This window comes from Bombus terrestris, chromosome 11 (assembly GCF_910591885.1).
Source record: "Bombus terrestris chromosome 11, iyBomTerr1.2, whole genome shotgun sequence".
Classification (NCBI taxonomy): domain Eukaryota; kingdom Metazoa; phylum Arthropoda; class Insecta; order Hymenoptera; family Apidae; genus Bombus; species Bombus terrestris.
Window position 1 is genome coordinate 11,461,544 of NC_063279.1, and position 22,973 is coordinate 11,484,516.

The 22,973-nt window shown below is 37.8% G+C and overlaps 1 protein-coding gene across 5 annotated transcripts in view; it reads right to left on the reverse strand.

Annotated features, from left to right (window-relative positions):
* Positions 1 to 214: 214 nt before the first annotated feature.
* LOC100645337 (ral guanine nucleotide dissociation stimulator) overlaps positions 215 to 22,973 on the reverse strand; it is a 41,552-nt gene continuing 18,793 nt past the window's right edge. For 2 of the 5 annotated variants that reach the window (XM_048410341.1, XM_048410343.1), the window contains exons 2-7: positions 15,987 to 16,199; positions 4,901 to 5,005; positions 4,129 to 4,558; positions 3,033 to 3,655; positions 2,351 to 2,665; positions 215 to 2,260 (exon numbers count right to left, since the gene is read on the reverse strand). In XM_048410341.1, coding sequence (XP_048266298.1) covers positions 1,616 to 2,260; positions 2,351 to 2,665; positions 3,033 to 3,655; positions 4,129 to 4,558; positions 4,901 to 5,005; positions 15,987 to 16,199 — 2,331 coding nt within the window. In that variant the 3' untranslated portion in view covers positions 215 to 1,615. Of the gene's footprint in view, positions 2,261 to 2,350; positions 2,666 to 3,032; positions 3,656 to 4,128; positions 4,559 to 4,900; positions 5,006 to 15,986; positions 16,204 to 22,973 lie in introns of all 5 variants that reach the window. The other 3 variants (XM_048410342.1, XM_003398868.4, XM_048410344.1) reach the window with 2 other exon arrangements.

A 22,973-nucleotide genomic window follows, 5' to 3' on the forward strand; every position in this document is an offset into this window, starting at 1 on the left:
AATGATTCGTTGAAGGTAAGGATCAAAGATAAATAATATGAAATAGAATTAGGATAAAGAGTATTATACGTAGGGTTAAAGGGATGAGTAACACTGTAGATCCATCTATTCTCGTTTCTGTAGGATAATAAAATAAGTAATTAGAATGGTTAAAAATAAATAATAAGGAAGAGAATTGGATAAAGAATACTATACCTAGGATGAAAAAGCTTAGTAAAATTGTAGGTCCATCTATTCTCGCTTTTATCGACTCGTATTACACATAACTTCCGCGAATTTCAGTAAAGAATTGACGCGTACACGAACAGATACAGCTAGTTAGAGACATTTCGTGGAAAATTAAGGTCGATAAGAAGTAAGTACAAAATTGCCTAAGCTAAACGATACATCAAGGATCCAGACACGTCGGCGTAGTATTTCACGAATCCAACGTGCTTGGATCTTGCGGTTGTTTTTTTTTTTTTTCTATGCTTCTCACTTGCCCTAATACGAAATGCATGCAGGTCTTTGTAAAAATATATCAACGTACGTTCACACACGTTCTAATGTGTTTTTTAGCTTCGATATCGGAACGAGTATTTGATATTCACTCGCATCAAACGTATGCATATACTCGATTTCGGTTTTTCTTTCTTTTTATTTTGCGATTAAATTCAAAGCCGAAATGAGAAATTCCAATATCACAGAATCGAATCTCTCTGTTCCTCGCATCGCTGTCATAGATGCGGGACAAGAAAAATGAATCACGGAATGGACGAATGGCTGTTTGAACAATTTTAGACCTCTTTCTTTTTTTCTCCTTTTTTTTCTCTAAATTGCAATGCGGAAAAAAGTAATTGACAATTGTTTCATTGGGTCCACTTGATTCTCGCGGCCAATCGACTACGCTCGAAGCCACACTACGACACTAAAGTTATGTACAAAATCACAATGTTTCTCTCGCGGATACTCATTATTTGCCCGTCACAATCTTCATCGCCGTAATCTCTTAGAATCCGCAAGGATTTCTTGTATAAATTACACATGACTACACACAACTGCTACATTCGCGCACCTCGCAAGCTACCTATTACATCGTTTGTCTTTGTTCGTTTCGCGTGTGCGTCGATAAGAGACCTAAATGACTTACGCTAAATATAATCTAAAACTACATTAGTCCGCGATCCGCACAAATGACGCTAATGTTATATTCGAGTACCGTGTAGGCGGGTAATGTCGTGTTAACACAATTATGCGATGAGCGAGTGACGATGAAAGAAACAAAAATTGATACTAAAGACACTGAACGTCGTATGATGTCCAAATGTAATATGTCACTGTCAATGCGTCGTTCACGATTATCACTATAAAAAAATTTCGCGACATATCAAACATTGGTACTGTCATGGGTAAAATGTGAAAGAAAAGATGATGTGAACGCACCATCGCAAACCTAATGAGATTCTTTCGGATTCTCAACTAGAACGTTCTTCAAAATGCTCTTTTACCGCTCACGAAGAATAAATAAATCTCCCCTAAATATTTCGATTGACATGATTATCGCTCTGAATATTCCATCTGCCGCAACATAGCAAAATATTAATTACGAAGTAGCCTATTCTCTCGACATACAACACTACCGCTTGTGACTCGTCTTGCTCTTAGGACTTTCTGTAACGCTATCGTTAGGCTCTCTTCTAGGTCGTAGAATGAAGTTCAAATTGTGCGCGGTATTTACGGCGTAATAAACGTTCGCCGAGTTTGGCAGAACCATCTCACGATCAGGAAGAACCTGGGCTAGCGTATACTGGTCGGAGCTGCCCTCTATTCCTAGCTTAAGCATCGCGTTTCGTATCACTTGCGGGGTCCTTTCGTTGTTCGAGAGCATGATAGACTTGTACAGCACCACGCCCTCAGTCTCAACGTTATCGCTCTCCATGGTGACTTTAATTATGTAAAAATCTGGTGAGCTCTTATGCGAATGACTCGGACTGGACAGGCCAATGACATTGGTGCTGTTTCCATTGGCGGTGATGGCAGTCTGCGGTGCTAGTCGGTTGTGCTGATTCGTCGCTCCGCTTCCTCCGCCGGAGCTTAGAGACACGTCCAATGATGGCAAAGACGAGCTGGAGGAAGAACTAGACATCTGGGACGGCGAGGTGCGCCGATCGAGAGAGTTGTGCGGCGAGCTCGGCAGAGAATCTAGGTCGCAATAAAACTGGGAGCTACTCGAACTCGACGTAGAGGCTATCGAGTCGTTTTTGCGATGACCCTGATGACTCTGCAAGATAAGTCTGGGCTCAGGCTTCTCGCGAGGAACAGGTGATCGGGAACGGGTTCGTATTAACGAGATCAGGGAGAGCATGCTGACCTGCTTCTTCTTGCCACGATTATTCAGAGTGTTTCCAGGGGGCGGCGGCTCGATCTGACAGCTCAGTTTGTATGCTTCTCGATCATCAAGCACCACCACGGAATGAAACCAACGATCGAACAACGGATCCGTGCTGAAATTGTACGCATTCGCTGCGCCTTGGAGCAATCTTATCCTAGCGAGAACCTCGAACTCCTTCCGTCTTTTATCAAAGTTGATTAATCCTTCTGCTATCGTATCTGGTATCGCCGTGTCTATCATAGTGAGATCCGTTAGGAAAGTTCCTAGGTACGGTATCGTGCCATAGCTGATATTCTAAAGAAAGAAAGTTCGTTAGTGGTTGTATCCAACATTGCAGTCAATGAATCAAGGGATACATAAGTATTTGGCACACTTTCAAACTATTGTTAATATATAAAATAGTTCAAATGAACCTCCTTAATCTAATCGTGGCATCTGATTTTATCTCAGACGATCATATAAGTACAATTAGTGGATATAGATAATAACAATACTCGATATTAATTAATACGAACAAAACAGTAAGAGACGCCTGAATTAAGTGATTTTACGCGTTGTTCAATGTCGGGATAATAGAGGAATTGAATCGAATTTTGATCAAACTGCACCAAAAGTGCCCAAAATACTTACGCACATGTGCAAAATTAGAAATTATACTTACTCCCGCGTGAGTATTCTGCTTCTGAAATAACTTTTGCAAGTGCCTATCGCTCCTGCCGGCAGTGTCAGCAAACTTTGCCGTACCTTCCTTGATTAAAAGCTCTCGCTGCGTCCATGCGTTATTCTCTTCTGAAAAGATTCTCTCCAGTTCCCTGAACAGCTCGTGCTTCTCTCTGGGCATAGACTGCCAACATTTCTCCAACCTATATACGGGGTTACTCTGTAAACCGGACACGATAGCCTTCAGGCTACTAAAATTCTTCAACACGCGTAGTTCTTGAGCAATGTCAATCCACGTCTCGAGGATCCTCGCTCGTTCCTGAGGCTTCGTCGTCGGGTCCATCAGTATCGTGGATATGACTCGAAGCGACACAGCGTTGAATTGATTCACGGTGGCCAACACCGTGGCCGCGTCGTGACTTCTCGAACGATCTCTTCTGGACCAGACAGCACCTAGGCACTGATGGGCTACGAGTTTTTTGAACACTTCGGCGTCCATTCGGGTTAACTGTTCGGCGAAATGCCGGTGTGGAACTTCGGGGAAACTGTAATTCGTCCAGTGATCCGCGATCGGATCTGGGGAACCACGTGGTAGTCGACCATTATCATACACCATACAAGAGTCTAGAAGAAAAAAGATGATTTAGGACGATAATATTTTTCTGCGTAGGTAGAAAATATGTATTCTTCGAATCGGTGAATCAAATGGATGAGTTGTACGTAGTAAGTTCCTGTATTTATCTAAAGTAACACTATATACGTTATATGCGGTATGATAAACTTCCGGTTGACGTGTAGCGTTACAGAATCGACAAACGAAATGAGATGCATGATAATATGTATCGATTGACGTATGTTAATATAATATGTAAAGACTGGAATTTCTTGCTGTATTAAATTATCACGACTAAATTGTCATTCAAGACCAAAGAATTAAACAATGAATATTTATAAAACAACAATTTACTTGCAATATTTCTAACTCTAGAAATAAATATTTATATGTTTAATTTCCGGTGTTCTACAGAATCCACTACGTATAATATACGATTAATCAATTAATCACGCAGGATATAGCGTTATAAAAGTTTCCTTACCCATCTGATCTTCACGCTGAAACCTGTGCAAGCGATGCCTTGCCTTGAGCTCGAGTTCCGAGCCAGGAAGTCGTCGATGCGTGAAGTCCAGGAGTCTACTGAGCAATGGATGATTCGGCGGCGACTTCCAGTCACCAGGATAGGCGTCCAGCCAAACGTGAAGAGCCTGAACTAAGGTTTTTCGATGCTGTTCACCTGTCAGGGCACCGGATCCTTCGTCGAGGGCGTCGTACCTCGCCAACAATAGCTCCAGCACTTCTCGCGGCGTGGTGAATGCACGATATGTCGCCAAGAAGACATTGATGTATGTCGACTCGAGTTCCCCGTCGTCGTTCGCCAGACTCTCTACCAGCCGCTGCACCGTTCCGGCTTTCAGGAAACGCACTCTCACCGTCTCCCATTCTAAATGCGAAATCTCGTCGTCTGAATCCTGTGGAAAGGGTATTTCAAAATCGTTAAGTCGGAACGTCTAAAAATTGCAGAGGTTGGACATTTTTCAAATTTGCAGATCTGTCAGATTTCGAATATTTATATACTGGCAAGATTTTTAACGAAAAAACTTTAACGTATTGAAATTCAAATGCAAGAATTGAGAGTTCCGGAAATTGTAAGCTTCATAAATGGAAAATTCAGAGACTGAAAAGGTACTCAAAGGTACGGAAATTGTATAATTAAAGAATTTCATAATCAGAAATACAGAGGTTTGGGAATTTGGAAACTAAGAAATTCAGGTATTCGAAGATTTGGAAAAGATTCGATATAAATTACTCACCGATGCAGAGAGACTCCTGGTAGGCCTGTGATATCGAACCTTCTTCAGGTACACCGTGTATATGACGCCATCGCCCCTTTCCTCGCCCCATAAACGCCACGTGGGCTGCAAAGTAGAAGCAAATGGCGAAAGTTACGACAAGAAAAAGGCAGATATCCGTCGAGGGTATAGGTAGGCGGTGACGGCGGCGTATACAACGAGCTACACGGGCAAAAGCACGCCACCAGGGGATGATTTACGCCATTAATTTCACTAGCTACCCCCTGTCATGCACAACCATCTTTCTAACGGGGACAAGCTAATCAATGAACGTCGTGCACTCGGCAGATTTATTGAAATAATTGACTTCCAGCTTCGAATTGACCTCGCTCGTCCATTTTACAACTTGCATCGTGATTAACCGGATGAAACGCTTTATCCTCGCCATCTACCGTCTCTCCTCTCTCTTTCTTTCTCTCTTACAACCTCATTGTTTCAAGTTACAAGAATTCTAACTGTTTCTCATTTTTAACAAGAATTTACGAAACCGATTTAACTACGGCGTGAATTACATTATGTCGACAATAGACTTGAGGATATCCTCAGATCGATTCCGTTCCAACAAAATATTATTCAATTTTGTAAAGAAGCTAATAGGCCACCGAATATAAAAATAATCGCTAATGGTCATAGTAATCGATGCGACTTGAAATAAATAATAGTATAACTCGAATCACGATATTTAGTCGTCTGGAACAAAAGCATACTTAAGCGAAATATCAGAAAAACGATACTCTTGTATCTCTGGAAATAAATATTGTGCTCAAGCACACATTTGTTTCATCACACGATTCCTTTCCAATACCAAAAATATACTTGAAAGAAATAGCGAAGAAAAGAAACTTTGGTATTTCTACCATTAAATAACCAGCCCAGGCGCAAATTTATTTCATCACACGATCCTTCACCTATTTTCAGCCCGGTATTCCAAAACGCAAGTCGTGGATGGCAATTACAGGAGATTATAAACGAGCGGCTCCGCTGAGTCTGGTTTTTAACAATCGTGCAAGCTGGAAAACCAGCCGGGACCCTCGTTTCCTCTCCCCCGACGCGTGGAGACCCGACGAACAAAAGGAGACCAACAGAAACACGACTACAGGCAGCAGCCTCATGCAAACACGAATCGAGAAATAAACACGCCATGTTCAGTCTGCGCGAGTCACTTCCGGACATCATCGTAATTCGTAATATCATCGCGGTACGATAAACACGGAACGATAGGAAGCCAGGGTGAGATCTTTATCCAAGTGTTTTCTTTGTGATTCAGTACCGTAAACTGCAGGGGAATAACAGCCGATTTTAGATTCTTAATTGGTATTTAAGCTTTAATTATGGCGCGTGTCTGCCTGCGAGTTAAGTAATTTTCATAAGTCAAGACAATTTATTTACGACGAAGGAGAACTTTAATATTTCATGAACTTGTTACAGAGTTTGCTTTTTCGTATGAGTTGTTTGTGATTGCTTGTTGCTACTGAAGATCATTAGATCAAAAGTGTTTATACATTTCGAGAAATTTAAATACCAGAAAATTAGAAAATTGAAAAAAATAGAAAATTTGCAAAATAACGCGAAGGAATTGCATGAACGTTCACGATCCAGTAAGAGTACTTAAAATATAAAAATCGTAGTAACATCCTCGTACTGCACCGTACAACTCTATTTGTATGAAGCGATTTGGAATATCGTACTAGGAATACGATTGCTATTGACGTACTTCTGTCCCCATATTTTTATCTGTAATCGTGATTTTTGAAGAAGTAACACGAGTCTTCGAGAGTCAGAATTTCCAGAACTCTATACTCGATAGCACCACTTGATCATCGAGAACACTAGGACTTCGAAGCATTCGAGCTGTACGGTCCTCCATGCCCTAAGTTTTCCATCGCATTGCTCGAATTCAGAGATTTTACGAACTTGGAAATGTCCCAAGTCCTATGGGACCGCGAGAATTTCGAACATTCGAAGAACTAACCACGAAAGACATGTCTAAGCTAGTATCTTCGTCGACGACTAATTAATTTATCGCTGATAAACCGTCGCATTATACTATACCAATTTTTTAATTTTCTTATTCCTCTTATATATCTCAGGTTTGTTTCCATTCGAATCATAACGACTCGATAAACAAACGTATATTTTAGAAATATATCTTATGGAATTTATCGATATTATTCGTTTTATAAAAAAGACCAATAACTCAATGAATAACCAAAAGCTTGCCAATATAACAAAATTTAGAACACGAGCACTTTCCAATCTATGGTTACCGAAGTACATTTTCTATATCATTTTACACGTCGTATGGATAAGAAAGGCAAGAAGTACTCTTACAACGATCAGACGATGTTTCTTCAAATATTAAAATATTCTAATCTCAGGAAATGTAAAATTCTCCCAAAATAGACGTGGTATTTAACTGTATGCTATTTATCGATAACTGATATTATATATCTCATACTGATGACTATGCTAACCGTGACATTTATTACAATATACGTAATTTTCTCTTCGAATCACGTAGACACCTAGACAGGGAGGACAACAGGCTCGACAGACTCAACAACAGACTAATTTCTTAGCAAAGGAACTAAGATCTTGGAATTCACAGCCAATTACATCCTCGGAAACTGCTGCAAGGGAATAAGTTAAGGGGCCTTCAAAGGAACAGGGACCACTAAAAATAGGATTCTCGTTTGAACACGCTGCACACACGTTTGCTGTTTTATTTGCAACGCTAAAAACGTCACCAAAGTTATCCGGTCCCTCCGTCGGATAACTTACCTGCAAACCAACAAGAAAATCGTAATATCCCCTCGTGAGGAATATACGGAGAACCCGTATAAGATCTCGTTTCCCTTTCTCTCTATATCTTCTGCGTGTCTTCTATGTCTCTCTTCCCTCTTGAAATCGCGTATAGAATCGCCACAGAAAGAAACAAACCGTGTCATTGCCATTTATGCCTCTAATATGCAACATTTACTAACTGCACCGATAGGGACCGACATATGCATACAATGTACAGCCATTGGATCGATGGAACTACAAAAGGAAAGCGTTTCTACATGAAGAATGGAAGTAGTGCTGCACTACTCCTATCTATTGATTGCTAATCGTACGCGGAAGCTTTTATTGTTGACGATTCGATGGACGATCAAAAGAGTAGAGGGTTTCAAGAAGAAGATTTAAGTATAGCCTAGCCAACAGTTCAGAGAGTTCTTTTCTTTTTTATTTTTTACTTTTCTATTTCTATATTCTTGCATTTCAAAGAAAATAAAGTAATTTTCTCTCAATTGAACGATCTAAATCTCAGATTATAGCATTTAGATCTATGAATTAGAGAGTCGATTGTTCTGTTAGTGACGGTCAAAAAATTTCGACAAAAATGTTTTCCAAGGCACGAGAATCCAGTTAGATAATAAAAGACAAACGACAAGGTATAGGCAAGGATGACGACAAAAAAGATGATCTGAAACTGGCTACGGTCCCGAAGAAAACTGGCTACGTTTCTCGATTATGACGAGTTCTGTAGCAGCGGAGTCTAGATACAAGTAAAACTCTGTTGAAAAAATGTGGCTTACGTTCCGGAACGAACCGGCAATTAGAGGCCTACAGGGAGAACCCGAGCGTGACTTAAGGTCCTTACACAGACCCCTCCTTCTCTTCGTCCTTGGAGACGCCTCTTTGGAGCACGTCAACTGTCCATTGTTCGTCAGAAAATTCTGTCGAATAGAAATCTGTCTGCATCGACTCTGAGGATTTCTGCAATTTCGGTGTAACCGCCGCTAAACAACCATAGGAGATTGCATCTGATTTTTGCTTTCTTGTGGTTTGAAGTTATCGAACCCTGGCTTCCCTGATGAAAAACGCCAACTTTTCTTTCTCGTGTATCATCTCGAAAACAGATATTGTACAGAGAACAGTGAGAGATATCGAAGAATGAAAAAAACAAAAGTTGCAGGTCTTTTTATATCTACAGCATGGTTACTCGCACAAGCAACCACTGTGAGATGAACGTGTCAATCGAACGAACCCTATTAAGCCTGGAACATCCTCCTCGTTAACGTCCCAAATAATTCAACCGCCTTCTTCGTTCGTTCAACTCCTCCCCTTTGATTTCGCAGAAGCTTCCATCACAAAAGACGTTGTTGGAGTCGTGTACGTGGCAAAGTGAACCATTAGTGCTAAGACGGTACCAAAAGCGACGTGTGTACAAACTACCACAACCTCCTCTATTATTCCAGCGTAGGCCTATAAAAAGCTTAACATCGGATTACCACGAGAAGAGCAATGGTTTGTGGTGCGATCGATACATGGAAATCCACCCCGACTATCGCGATGCTAACCTCCGCCTCCACCTTTCAACCCGCGCAAACATCGATGTTAAAGTCACGATTCGAGAAACCCGTTGGAATATTCCAACCGTGAATCAGACAGGGTCACCGTGCACAGCAGTGACGGTTTTGCCATCGATCTGTCAAATTAGATTCTGTGAAATGGCACGTCACTCTATTTGAAGCAAGGATTTCTCGTGCCAATTGCTTCATCGTTATTAACTGATTGCGAATACTTGCGCAAATTTGAACATACGCGAAGATCTAGATGTCAGATATGAATTTGTTCAGACTTCTACGTACAATAAAATTTCGATTATTAGAATACCGATTAATGCAACGACCTTTAATTATGGATTTTTAGAACAAAATTTATAAAGACGTAAAAGGAAGATTAAAAAGATTGGTGTATTTTCAATCTATATTACCTCTAGCCAGTAAATTGTACAAATTTACGAAGATATAGGAAATAACGAAGAAATTATCTATTACAGACTTTTTTTTATTTGGAAGTAGTTTACAATCAATTTTTATTGAGAATTATAAGTAAATTATTCTGGCGTGGTACTATAACGTGAATAATAATAAATAATTATCGTATGTTTGATTCTAGCTGAATCTAATGTTTAAATCTAGAGGGTAATGTCTCTTTACCTGCGGATCTGATTCGTCGTGTCAAATAATTGAGCAACTAGTGGGTTTTGGTGGTTGTTAATTCTTATGTTATATCTATTACTGAATTCGGATATTTCTTCTTTAACTGTAGGTGTCTTAAGGTCGCGATGTATTGTTTCGTTGGTAACATACCAAGGTGCATCTATTAAGGATCTTAGAGTTTTTGATTTATTACAGACCTGTATCGTATTACATTCCTTCATTATATTTTTATTCAATAAATCGTAAACGTTTACGGAGATATGAAGCAGAAACTAGAAACACTTTATCTATTACAAACCTATGTTATTCTTAGGCAATAATCATCGAAATGAGGGTATAATTCTTATCTCGTTCCTTATAATCGCCATGAGTGAATGTAAAATTTAACGCTCGAAAAACCATAAGAAATAACGAAGAAAGGGAGAGCAGAGGATATCTGTACATAAGGGGGCAGGATCCGATTCAGTTTGGAGGCAGGCAGGCAATAAACGTAATCTGCGATCTGAAAGAATTACGAAGGAACGTTCTAACGCTATAAATAAGATCTATAATTGTTGGGTACGAGTATTAGAAACCTGCGAGGCAATAAAAGGAACGGATCGAGAGAGAGAGAGAGAGAGAGCCGTGGCCGCCACGGAGCAGATAACAGTCATTCTGCTAAACGGTTTCGCAACGCTTCGAGCAACAATTTTCCAAAGCCTGTTAGATAAATTCACGCGATGATCTAATCCTCCGGAGTTTCTGCGTGCACGTTACACCCTGGACTATCGTCACGAATCATCCCGTGGGCTGAGCATTCCGTGCATTTTTACTTTCGCCCGCGGTTACTTTATTTTTGACTTCGTATACAGTACTCCGCAAAAGTCTCCCGACAAAATCCTACGATAGTGATTCCGTAATGATGAATAATCATACGTTTTAGGAAATATTTCTTCGTGGTATTGCGGTAGAACACAATTTAACGCTATTTAAAGTCCAGATCTGGTTCAGGAATATTTTTTAACACTCGGTATAAAAAACTATTGTGTCTGTATCGCATGTCTGATAATAAATCATCTTGACAATTCGCTTGCTATAATTTTTTACTCACTGTAATATTCAGAAGGTGGGACTGATCTCTACCTAGATTCCACTTCTCTAATTACGCTTATAGCAGGAGTATAAATTTGCATAAAAACTCACTCGCAGTGTAATTATTAATAAGTAATTTATTCCGCAAAAGATCTCAGATACTTTTATTTCAATAAATTCTAAGTCTGCAAGTCGCGAATAGTTTTATATTAATCCTAACACTTTTACGTCGTATCGTACTTGCACCACACGATTAAAATAACCCGACTGACCCAATTTTATTTTCGATCCGATGTAAACATTCGATTTCCTCCATTGGTTACTCTCCCAAGTGTAGCTACTGACTAATCAGAAATTCTCTATAATTCACGGATTTCCGTTTGGTAACAATAACCTAGCGAGGTGTCTTCCACGTTTACAACGTGCTATTTTAAAATGAATGATTCACCGTCGAGGAGACTTTTGACTAAAAGACAATACGAGTGATCGAAGAGAAAGAAGAAGGGGTTGCATCGAGTGAGAAAAATGTCGCGTGGGTACCAAGACGTGCCGGAAGTTCAAAGAACGAGCGTTGATAAAGCGGAGCTTTGTTGATGCCCGCCACAAAAGCCACTCACGTACGCTCAGTGTGTGTACTCTGAAACACCTCAATAAAGAACACAATGCACTCAAACGTGTTAACAGTGCCGAAACTTCTCCAAAGGGAGATCAGGGTCGACGATTCCAGTCTCTGAGCCTATTCTTTCTTCATTAAATTCGAAGGACACATACACAGACATGTTAACTGTTGATAACTCGCTGGATTTCTTTGATCGAGAGTTAGGAGAGTTAGCTGCTCGATGGTAACGAATTATGATTGTATCTATATGAACTGTAATTTGTTAAGATTAAATGAGAGAATTGACTAGTCACGTGATATTAACGTTTGTTAAAATCGACTACTTTTAAAACCGATCGTATGCTCCCTTTTGTATTGCAAGTATTACAACATTTACGACAAATTATACGAAGTTTGTATTATGTAAAACTTTACTATAAAAAAGAATAAAAATGTTCTTTGTACAAAATGCAATAACAGCGTCGACCGCAGAATTTTGTTATAGTCTCACGTGGACCGCGATCAGAGAATTTACCAAAGACAATTTAGATTCTTCAAGACGATAGACACAAAAATAGATAAACATTGCGAAATTGCAGATTATGGTTATTTCATTATAAAAGATAATTTTACAATAAGTTCTTGTGTCAGACGCGACAAAGATCATGAATAAGCTACGTAATGAGCCACAACTGCGAACAGATCGAAAGTGTAACGCGTGTCTGGCGAACACGTTGCTCAGAAGGTTTCATAAACAAAGAAAATTTTTTGCTTCTCAAGGGAATTCGATTAAGTACAAACTGCTGCCGGTTTCCGGTCAGGCAACGCATAATTACACGGCTCCGTAGGTCGGTACGTAAGGTACGATCCCAGATAAGCAATTAAACGAACTGCTGGCAGCAGCGAGGATGACTCATGTACCGGTAAATAAGGTGTCAAAGTACCTTTAATCACTTCGCGTTCCCGTTCTCTTTGTACATACATATACTTACTTACGTAACCCAATTTCTACGACAGACGAAGATCACTACGTTTAAAGAAAACAGATAGCAAAACTACAGTTAAAGTAATACAACGAATGACTTTATGCTATTTACCATTTCTAACTAAAGTTCCCTATTTAAATCCAGTGACTATGCAATAATTCCGATTATTCTTAAATATTCGATATGTGTACATTATATATTTGCTGTAACATTAGTTTACTTTAGCATATATATATATATTATATAATATTATATATATATACGTTGATATTAAAGTCTGGTATCGTCTGTTTGATCGTGACATAATTCTATCGTCGACTACTCAAATCGTCGGCTCTATCTATGAGTCAACCGCAGATAAAAAAAAAATGTCAACCCAACGTATCGATATTTTCCTATTCCATAACCGTAAAAGCATACAGAAAACTAATCGAAGCTTATCCAGTGTAAGACGAAACGAAAACTCTTAAATCATGCAAACGAAACATTTGTTATTCCTCGCATACACAATTCAACGCGCGGCACGTGCGAACTCTAAAATAACAAAGAATTGACGTAAAATAGAAAACTACCATTCATTAAACCGGTTAAAAGTCGATCGATTGACGCAAAAAAAGCTAGGTAATATTAGGAAGGGAAAAATTTACCATATCTACGAAACGTGCCGCATCACGTGCCAAATGAAATGGCCATTTTAATAATTTCTACAACTGGTTGCACGAACGAAAACCAATTTCCCTGATGGACAACTCATTATTTGCTTTTAATTATCGTCCAATTATCCTCCCCTGAATGATATGTACGTGGATGAAAAGAGATCCTCGTCGGTTTATTCATCGTTGATTAGGTCAATGTAACCATACGTTATCGTCTTTATTTGCATGCCGTACATCCTGGTCATTAACGACAACGATACAGTTCCGATGACACTCTGACCCTGATTATCCGATTTAACCACTTCCACGTGCGCACATTTTTATCAACAAGCATACGAGTATTTAAATAAAACTCCCACGAATAGTGAAACTAAATCATTAATACATGGGAAAAAACCACGTACTACAAAAAAAAAAATGTTCCTCTGTATATATCTCAGGAAAAAAATTATGATTAATTACATTTTTCTGCTGTTAGTTGTACTTGTATGACCTCGTTTGTTTCTTCGACTCCCATATAGGGAAAATATTTTACTTGGAATCGTTTCAGTCTAGAATATATACAGTGCGTGGTAAATGTACTGAACGACGTAAAAACAATATTCGATTGATATGTAAGAGAAAAAAGTTCGATAACAAAAGCGTTATAAAGTAATGGAAAAGTTATTGTCATTGGATAAAAGCAAACAATGGAAAAATTATTCTTTTCCTTGAAGAATTTAGAAGGAATGTAAACGAAGTAAGTTAGTGTTTCGTATCCCTGGCTGAATACGCAGCACAATGGTTCTCGTCTTCAGGTTAATTCAGGTTAAACATTGTAAGTTTGCCTTTTGTGAACCACACTTTCTCCGTCTTGCCCTTTTTTCTTGAATAACCTTTTTCTACACACAATAGCTGTAACTGTGTAAGTTTCTCGCTTTGAAAAGTGAATTCTTGCAACGTTAGCTGTTCCTTTCAAATATTTCCAAATAAAGAATTGATCGAACTGTAACATCTTTGTGAGTTTCAAAGCCTCACCAGCCTTTGGCATCATTTCTATTGTACATTAATGATATATTAGTACGAATAAAAAAAGTAGTCTCATTGGGGCGATCCCATGATTAAATCACATTAAAATATATCGATATTTATTCGAGGAAAAACGATATAAAAAGGTGGGAATTTCCTTGTGTCGTATACCGATCTAGTTGAAACATTTATGATGCAATATCTGATTCATTAAATTCATTTGACGTATTCATTTGACAATTCATTATGGTGAAACAGCAACGATACACGATGCTTTTTTCTCGTTCTCATGCACGAGGAGGTCAGTACTATATATACAACAAACGTTTAGGCATGCATAATAAACGTAGGTGACACACTTACGAATCACAGAAATACCAAACAAATTCTACGTGCGAAAGCAATTTCTTCCGATAGCTTATCATTATATCGTAATCGTGTTGCAATGACATTTCAGATTATGCGGTATTTATACAAGACTGTTATAAGCATCAAATATACTTCCAAAAATAGAAATCTTTATCGTGAATGGTTTCCTTTCTTTAAATTTACTATACTCGCGAATATTCTATATTACATATTATATTCTATATTGTATTATATATTAAACACACGTACAATGCAATACATTCTGGCTTAATAGTCATAACTGCGATAACACGAATAACTGAAATCGAATGAATCAATCGGAATACTAAAATTTTCCGAATTTATCGAAGAAACGATTCGGAACTCGAGGAATCCGTTCGAGCAAACTTTCGCATGATTTATCGAACACGAACGAGAATTATCTAAGTCATTTAACAACGGAACAACGGAATCGCATTACTAAGGTAAACAAACAGGCTGTGAAGTTTAGACATTTTCTAACGAAATAGAATCAGATTTTCAGCCGTAAGTTCGACACGTACACATTCGATATTTCTGGTGATTGAACGACGCGGAGTTTCATCGAATCATTCGAAGCGCATCAAACGTATAGTTTTGCCTACAGACGATTTTAACGCTACTAAAATGCGTCAGAACGACAGATTTCAGAATTTGTTGCTTTTCCAATTAATAATAAATGCACGTAAGTAATTTTAATAAAATCAACATCGATCTTCGCCGAAATGCAAGCACGAATATAAATAATTAATTTTATCAATCTCTTGTCTCTTATTTTAACTTGTCACAACGACAAATACCATTTTGTTTCTTTTTTTTTTTTTTTGTTATTTCTAACAGTAAAAATGTGCAAGTACTTTCGAAAAAATGAATCTTGATTTCTATTCTGAAACTCATAATCTTAACATTCGCTCTCTAACTTCTTGCAAGCAACTCTTCTACAATAATCAAGCGCGAGCTGAAAACACGTTCGAGCACACCACGCGAAATTCCTCGCTGAAACTAGATCTCTACAATGCTCGTATAACACTTATAACCAAAGGATTTTCTTGTGTATACGCGGGAAGTCACGTAGCATGGTCGAACTACGGTTGAAAATTAACACTACTCGATTACCTTTAAACATCTGAAATGTTTACACGTGAAATAGAATGAAACAGGAAAATCGTCATAACCAGACAGCAACGCAAAGAAACATAACGAACAACAACGAGCAACGAACAACTAAAGAGAAGAAAAACAAAACAAAAATACTATTATAGAAGGGAAAAATGATATAAAAGAGAATATGAAGAAAGAAAAGAAGCTTGAACGAGGAAACGAATGATGAATTTGTTGCCAGTCTGTGTTTACCTGCTGCACGTACCACTGCGTGGAATTCTGGTTCTTCCTGTGGCTGCTGGGCTTGCAGGGCGCGCAGAGCAGCAAGGGCGCCAGTTTGTTCACCCCCTTGACGCTGGCCGTCGCCGGGGGCGACGTTGGGCTTAGCCCGTCATCCCCCAACACGGGCCACAGCATCCACGTGTGAATGTCCGCGGAACTTCCCCTTCTTCCGTCACTTCGATTCTGCCTGTGCAATTCGTCTCGTGATTCATCTGACTACTCTAACGTCTACCGAGCTTCTCTCGATTCTTTGGATCGAATTACACGAGAACCTCGAAGATTTGTCTTTTTTTTTTATCTGTCTCGAGGATTTGAATTTTTTAAAAAATTCCCACGGATGAGACGCAAGTAGCACTTTTCTTTGTTGTTTCAAGCGTTTTTCGAATTTTGAATATTCAAGAAATATTCTAAATTTTACGTATTCCATATATTATACGTGACTGGAGCACATTGCTTGATTATTTAAGATCGTAAGATCATTTATTCCAATTCAACAGCAAATTTTCGAACTTGAAGAAATCGATCTTTAAAGTACAGCTTGTCTCGAATTTGCTCGCTTTTGTTTCTTCTGTTGTTTCTCTACTGAATCTTCTTTGAAACGACAAAATTTCATTCGACGAACGATAAATTGAAGAAACAAGCACAAGGATATATATATATATATATATACCGTATCTGCTGAGAATTCGCGTTCGAACACAATTCACAACAAGTCTTTCTTGGTTCGTTGTCGCTTGAAAACTGATCGATAGTCAATCGCGATACGAGCTCGAACTTGGTCGCGAGTCACGACGCAACAACTGCCGATGAGCAACTGCTTCGATTCCCACCAACGACGTGAATGACGCCACAACAAGAACGTGCGTCGCTTGACGCTCTATTATCGAAATCGAATTGAAATGTTAAAAGTGCAACTTGCGATCATCGATAGAAGAATAAAGAAGGCCTCTTTTATCTAATTCCACAGTTCGTGAATTTTCCATGTGAAATTGCGTCTAGTTCGATCGAGCTGCTTCGTTCTCGAGATTCTCGTTATCGAGCAATAAAGCAATGTATCAAAAGTGATACAAGATAATTCAAATAGTTCTTTGATTCTTAGTCGACGATGCAAAGGATGATTGGCTATTGTATAATAGAAATGCATAAGATAATGAATAAAAATATTGACACAGACAAGATTTTTTTCTAAAATCCTGTGTAACTCTGTAAACATTTCCTTGTTCGATATTCTTGCGGAATAACATTCGAGCCCAAGGTTTAAATTTATCGTAATTCATTATCATTAAACAATTGTAAAGTTTCGACTGGCTATCGTAAAATGCACGTAATGATCGACGCTAGAACGTTTTGTAAATATTTTTTTTGTAAATAAATAATCTAGAAACGATATGAGAATCGCTATAAAAATATTTACTGCAACAGAAGATTTTGATTCCTTACAAAAATATTTATTTAAGATATTTTTGAAAATATTTCTTTAGAATGGAAGATCATATATGTTTTGAGAAACCAAATCGATGTCATACCATTTCTCGATTTCCATTTCATATATATCTTACCAACAAATTTGATGGGCAATCGTATTACCGAAATGCTAATCGAAACTCAACTCGACGTTTCCACCTATTTTTTATGAATATACTTCAATAATAAGTCCAACGAGCTTCAATTTACGAATTTTCTAATCTCAAAACTTATATTTTAAACATCTATTATTTTTTTATCTCATCGAGAAACTATTACTATTAGAATATATAGAGAGATTTATTGAAAATTGTTGAAACATCAGAATGAAATTTAGGTAAAAAAGTTATTAACACTGATCTTACCAGCCCCGTTCAAATGACCGCTTTCAAAATTTAATTTAGAATTCTACATTCATTGTCATTTCTTTCGTTCGTCTAACTTTATGTAAATTCTTAAATTAACAAAAATTGAAAAACTGATTAATCAAGTAATATAAAAAAGATATATAATAAAGTTGAACAAGAATTAAAGATGAACAAAAGAAATAATAAGGAATGTCCAATTTTAAATAAAAATTTGAAACCGGTCATCTGGCCGGGCCTGGTAACATTAATATTAATGTAAATATTATGTATATTTTGAAGAATTTGTTCGAAATGTAGTCTATTTTAAAACAGAAATTCCATTTTCGCTTATTTTAATTAGCGAAACGTATCCAGCACGCGGATCGTGTTTATTAAAAATCTTTCTTGAACTACGTCAACAATCATTTTGCCTACGCACATCGATTGGCTTTCGAAGGAAATGATCAAACAGAAGCTTTCATGAACATGATCGATCCTATGATAGCTGGCTACTGGATGTTTAAAGGTCGAAGGAGTAAACGATGAAAAACATTTTCGTTAAAGAGGATGTTGCTGCCGCGTGGGCGAAATTACGCTTCCTGTTGCTGAAAATCGCACGTATTTTCTAAACACTCGCCAACTTCGTGACTTTTTACATTTTAAATACCGCATTAACCAACGAACGAGGAAAAAACAAAACAAAATTCGTTGCACATCCTCTGATTGTTTACACAACTGTTTTCATGCCGTTGCATTAATACGGATTGCTATTTTCAGCGTTGTTATTATTCAACCTTCTATAATATCTTGTAAAATTTTATTTTATCCACTTGACATTATAATCTTATTAGTATTCTCTCCTTCTGATACCATTTAATCTATTTATAACGATTATTTGTTCCCTTGGACTTGTATTAGTATTGATATTGGGGATGAAAAAGTTGCAATCAATATATTATAATCGATTTTATCAGAATTAGAAAGCATTATGTTTACAGAAGATTAATGTAACATAAAAGTGAATATATGTAACACAGGAATAAATCAGGTATTGGAACACAGAGGAGACTTTAAAATATCTCGACAAAGTTGATGTTCAGGGCCGACAGAAAACGTATTTTTCTCGTGCGTAAAAACAGCCTGAGAACGATATTTTTTCCCATTTTATCAAACTAATCTACGATGTATGACCGCTAAAGTCCATTCTATGTGTCTAGAACTTCCCACGTGCCGATTCGTTACGCAGCAGTAACACAATATCGTAACGCGAACGATAAAACAATACATACAAGCACAATAAAAATTGCGAACATTAACAAAGGAAAAGAAGTCTCCTAGAAATCATGCAAAAGACACGAGGGATTTTCTTTGTATGACTCACAGAAAGAAGGACAATTTCTAGCAAAAAAAAAAAAAAAAGAAAAAACAGGGTCGGTAATAAAGAACGAAAAGATTCACTTGGAAAAAGGAATCGAAAGAAAAACGAGGACATCGTCGTTATCTACAATTGTCGAACATGAGAGAGACACATAGATCGGGGGACAATAAAAAGAATAGAACCTAGAAAGGTGATTCAATAGGACGTCCCTAAAACGTGGAAACGATTGAGCGAAATCCTCGTGGCTCGATAAAAGTGTCGATGCCCGTCAACCGTCGCGGCGACGCCTCGTTTCGATAAAACAAACGCCCCGTCGCCGCTTGCCACGAAAAACGTATGGTTGCCTGTCATAATCTTAAACCCCTTGCTCCTCGTTATTTTTCGCGCACCGTGCTTGCAAATTGAATTAACCACTTGTCCACGACCAGCTGCGATTCGGAAAAAAAGTACTCTGTGCGGATGGAGAAAGCTTCGTGTCCGTCCGAACTTTGAACCAGGCTTCGAATCGAAACGTGACTAAAGAAACTTGTATAACGATATCTGTGTGATTCATAAGTTGAAAAACATGGACTCCGCGGAAACAGCAGTTTTACGAACATTCTGCACTCAATTGGGAGGAATGAACAAAGAGCTACGAGGATTCTGCTTGATGAATGTCGCGTGTCTGTTATATTAACTTGTCTTTTTTGTAAGTCGACGTGACTATGGAATTCTTTTTGTATATCGCAATTTTTTTTATTGTAATTCAATAATTTAATATGTATCTATTTTGTCATAGAAAGAATGTAATATTTTATATACGGTACTTATAAATGTTTCTAACATTTTCCTACTGTAATTCAATAATTTCGTTAAATATGTGCTCATCAACTTTAATATTTTTGTTTAATAATATTTTTGTTTCTATGATAAAATACATATCTCTAGATCCGTAAGTTACAATTTTATTTCTGAAGGAGGAGAAAATATGAGGAGAACACGTCGTTATGTTTGGCTTTGCGATTATCGATTCTATATTAAGGCGAAGCTGAAGCTTTGTTCTACGCAAATTCTTAATTAACGTCCATTGTTATAAGTACAGTACATATTGACATTAATATTTACGATTTATATCTACACGTTCGAACTTTTATAATTAGAAAAACATTTCAGATGCCTAAAAAATATATACTTCGGATTATTTGTAATGTCAACGTGATAAATTGATCGTCTATTTTCAAGACAGAGAGATACTGATTGGAAAGATTTATCGATTTTTGACAGATTTACGGAAATTGAAAATTTGATATAAATTATTATCGCAGATCGTTGTTCTGTCGATTAGAAATTATACATATACGCCTGTACGCGTTATATGTATTTTATCTGGAATATCGAGCAATGGCTGTTCAAAGATCAGGCACTCAGATTGCATTATGCAATGTGGCTATAGTCCATAAAGGGAACTGGTGGACCGCTCCGTAGCAGGAAGTGTGTTTTAAGTTGCAGTGCGTTTCGTGCGAGCATGAATCATTTGGCGGCTCAAATGACTCGGCTGTTACGTTATTTTCTTATTTAACGCGTAGGACAATGGAATGCCTTACGAATCATTTGGAAACTTTGAACCGAATACTGCGTTCTTAAACGCACATATCAATTCATTAAAATAATTTATAAAATAACTTTATTCTGTTCTGATAATAAAAATATATTTGCAATAGTTATTTTTAACTTCCTAAAAAATTAGCAGATACTTTACATATCATGATTTATTATTCCAAATTATAAATAAACAACAAACGTAAATCCGTCTGTGAGTCAGAATATTCTAATTTTTAAAGCAAGTTCTTTCGTGATATTTCTTTTTACGTAAGACCATTTAGGAAAAAGGTTCGCCTAATAAAACGATTCCTTTGATAGATAACTACGAAGAATCGATTGCGCGTCTAGAATCAGCAAATTAAATCCGCAGATTGCATTGGTTCTAACGGAGACTCCCTACGAAGACTCGTAGCCAATCTCGCTCGATAAATACGTAATTTAAGGTCATGGATGTTAATACGTCATGTTACTCACCGCAAGATGTAAGCATTAACAGAACTGTTTGTACACAAGTTCGTCAGTCAGGCGTTTAACGAAGGTAGAAGGTTAGGAAGAGTTCTCTATGCTCGTGAATAAAATAGAATATTCTCGCTTAGAGGAAAATAATTCATTCCGCAATTAAGGGTTTTGGAAGAAAGTTTATTGTTACAAATAACAAACCGCTTGAGAATTGTTATTCTTGAATATTAAAACACATTATTATAGATTGCTACACTATCGTATCACAAGAACTTGGAAGTAAAAAAATATCTTCTAGATAAATACGAATTTTATATATTGTTTCATCTACTTGGTTCATTATTAAGAAAAATACGCTTGTAACATTTTTTATCGAAAATTAAACAACTATAAATCATTATCTTTTGACACTATCCAAATATCCTGAGTTGTTCAACATTTTCTCATCCGCATAAGTTTACTAGCAGCTCTAACCAGTAACCGACGTTTTTTGGTAAAATATTTCAAGTTCGTAAGTTTCACGTGAAGGGTCGACCTGCACGTAACACCAACGTCATGTCACCGGACACTACACACTTGGCCTGCAGTTAACAGGTCGATGTCACTGGACGTGAAACTGTTAAAAAAGGACAGGATTTCCTAATTCCTCCAAATAATAACGATATATGTAAATATATTTGACATACTATTTTTAACTAATAATACCAACTTTCTAATATATTTGCTACAAATACGGAATAAATTCGCTAGGAGTATTTCATCTAAAATATGTTCTACCATAGATACTCTTTCAATCAATGTGCACTTTAGCTATAATCACATTCTGAATTTGGCCACGTAGCATGAGAGCAATTCCATCGGCTAATTCCGAACGACCACAACCCCCTACGACACTGCCAGATAAAATCGTGTTACGTCCCGTTATCTGGTAGGAGCTGAATTCCACCCCTCGGTCAGGACAGCCACTAGCGAAGCAAACATCATAGATCGGACAACAATAACCCTAAGAAATTTCTCGATTTGACTTCTATGTTGCAGAAATTGTGGGCCTTGAAAGTTAAAGTAAAAAACGATATTTAGTTTATGACCGTGTGAATTAGAATCATTGCGGTCCGACTTATGATGTTTGCATCGCTAGTGGCCGTTCCGACCGAGAAACGGAATTCAGCCCGTACCAGATAACGAGACGTAACATCCTCCCCCCGTTGAGAAGGTACCGATCAAGATATTGTGAATATAGAGTTAATTAGATCTTCCATCAAACTCCCTCTAGATTAATTCTACTGGATCGAGTTGGATCGATCCAAGATGCTGGTTGCCGTCTTAACCGTGGCCGTCCGGATGATGTCGTCGACGCCTGGGTAAACTTTGATGATTCGGCCTAAAGGCAACTGCATGGAGGGCACGTTATCCTCCCTGATGATGATAACTGTGCCTTAGGATTATTGCGGTCCGACCTGTGATGTTTGCAAACCTAGTGACCGTCCCGACTGAGGGACGGAATTCAGCCCGTATCAGATAACGGGACGTAACAAATCGTTTTCAGGGAACTCAAGAAACTCGAGCACCCGAGAACAATTTTCTAGCGTTCGTAATCTCAAGCAAGAGGGAAATTGAGCTTGCTCGGGCCACGTGTAGGAAACTATCAATTATTATTCTGCGAATCACGTCGAATGTCGTAAAGTCAGGCGTCTTTTCGACGAATGCCGCCGACAAAGAAACGAACGT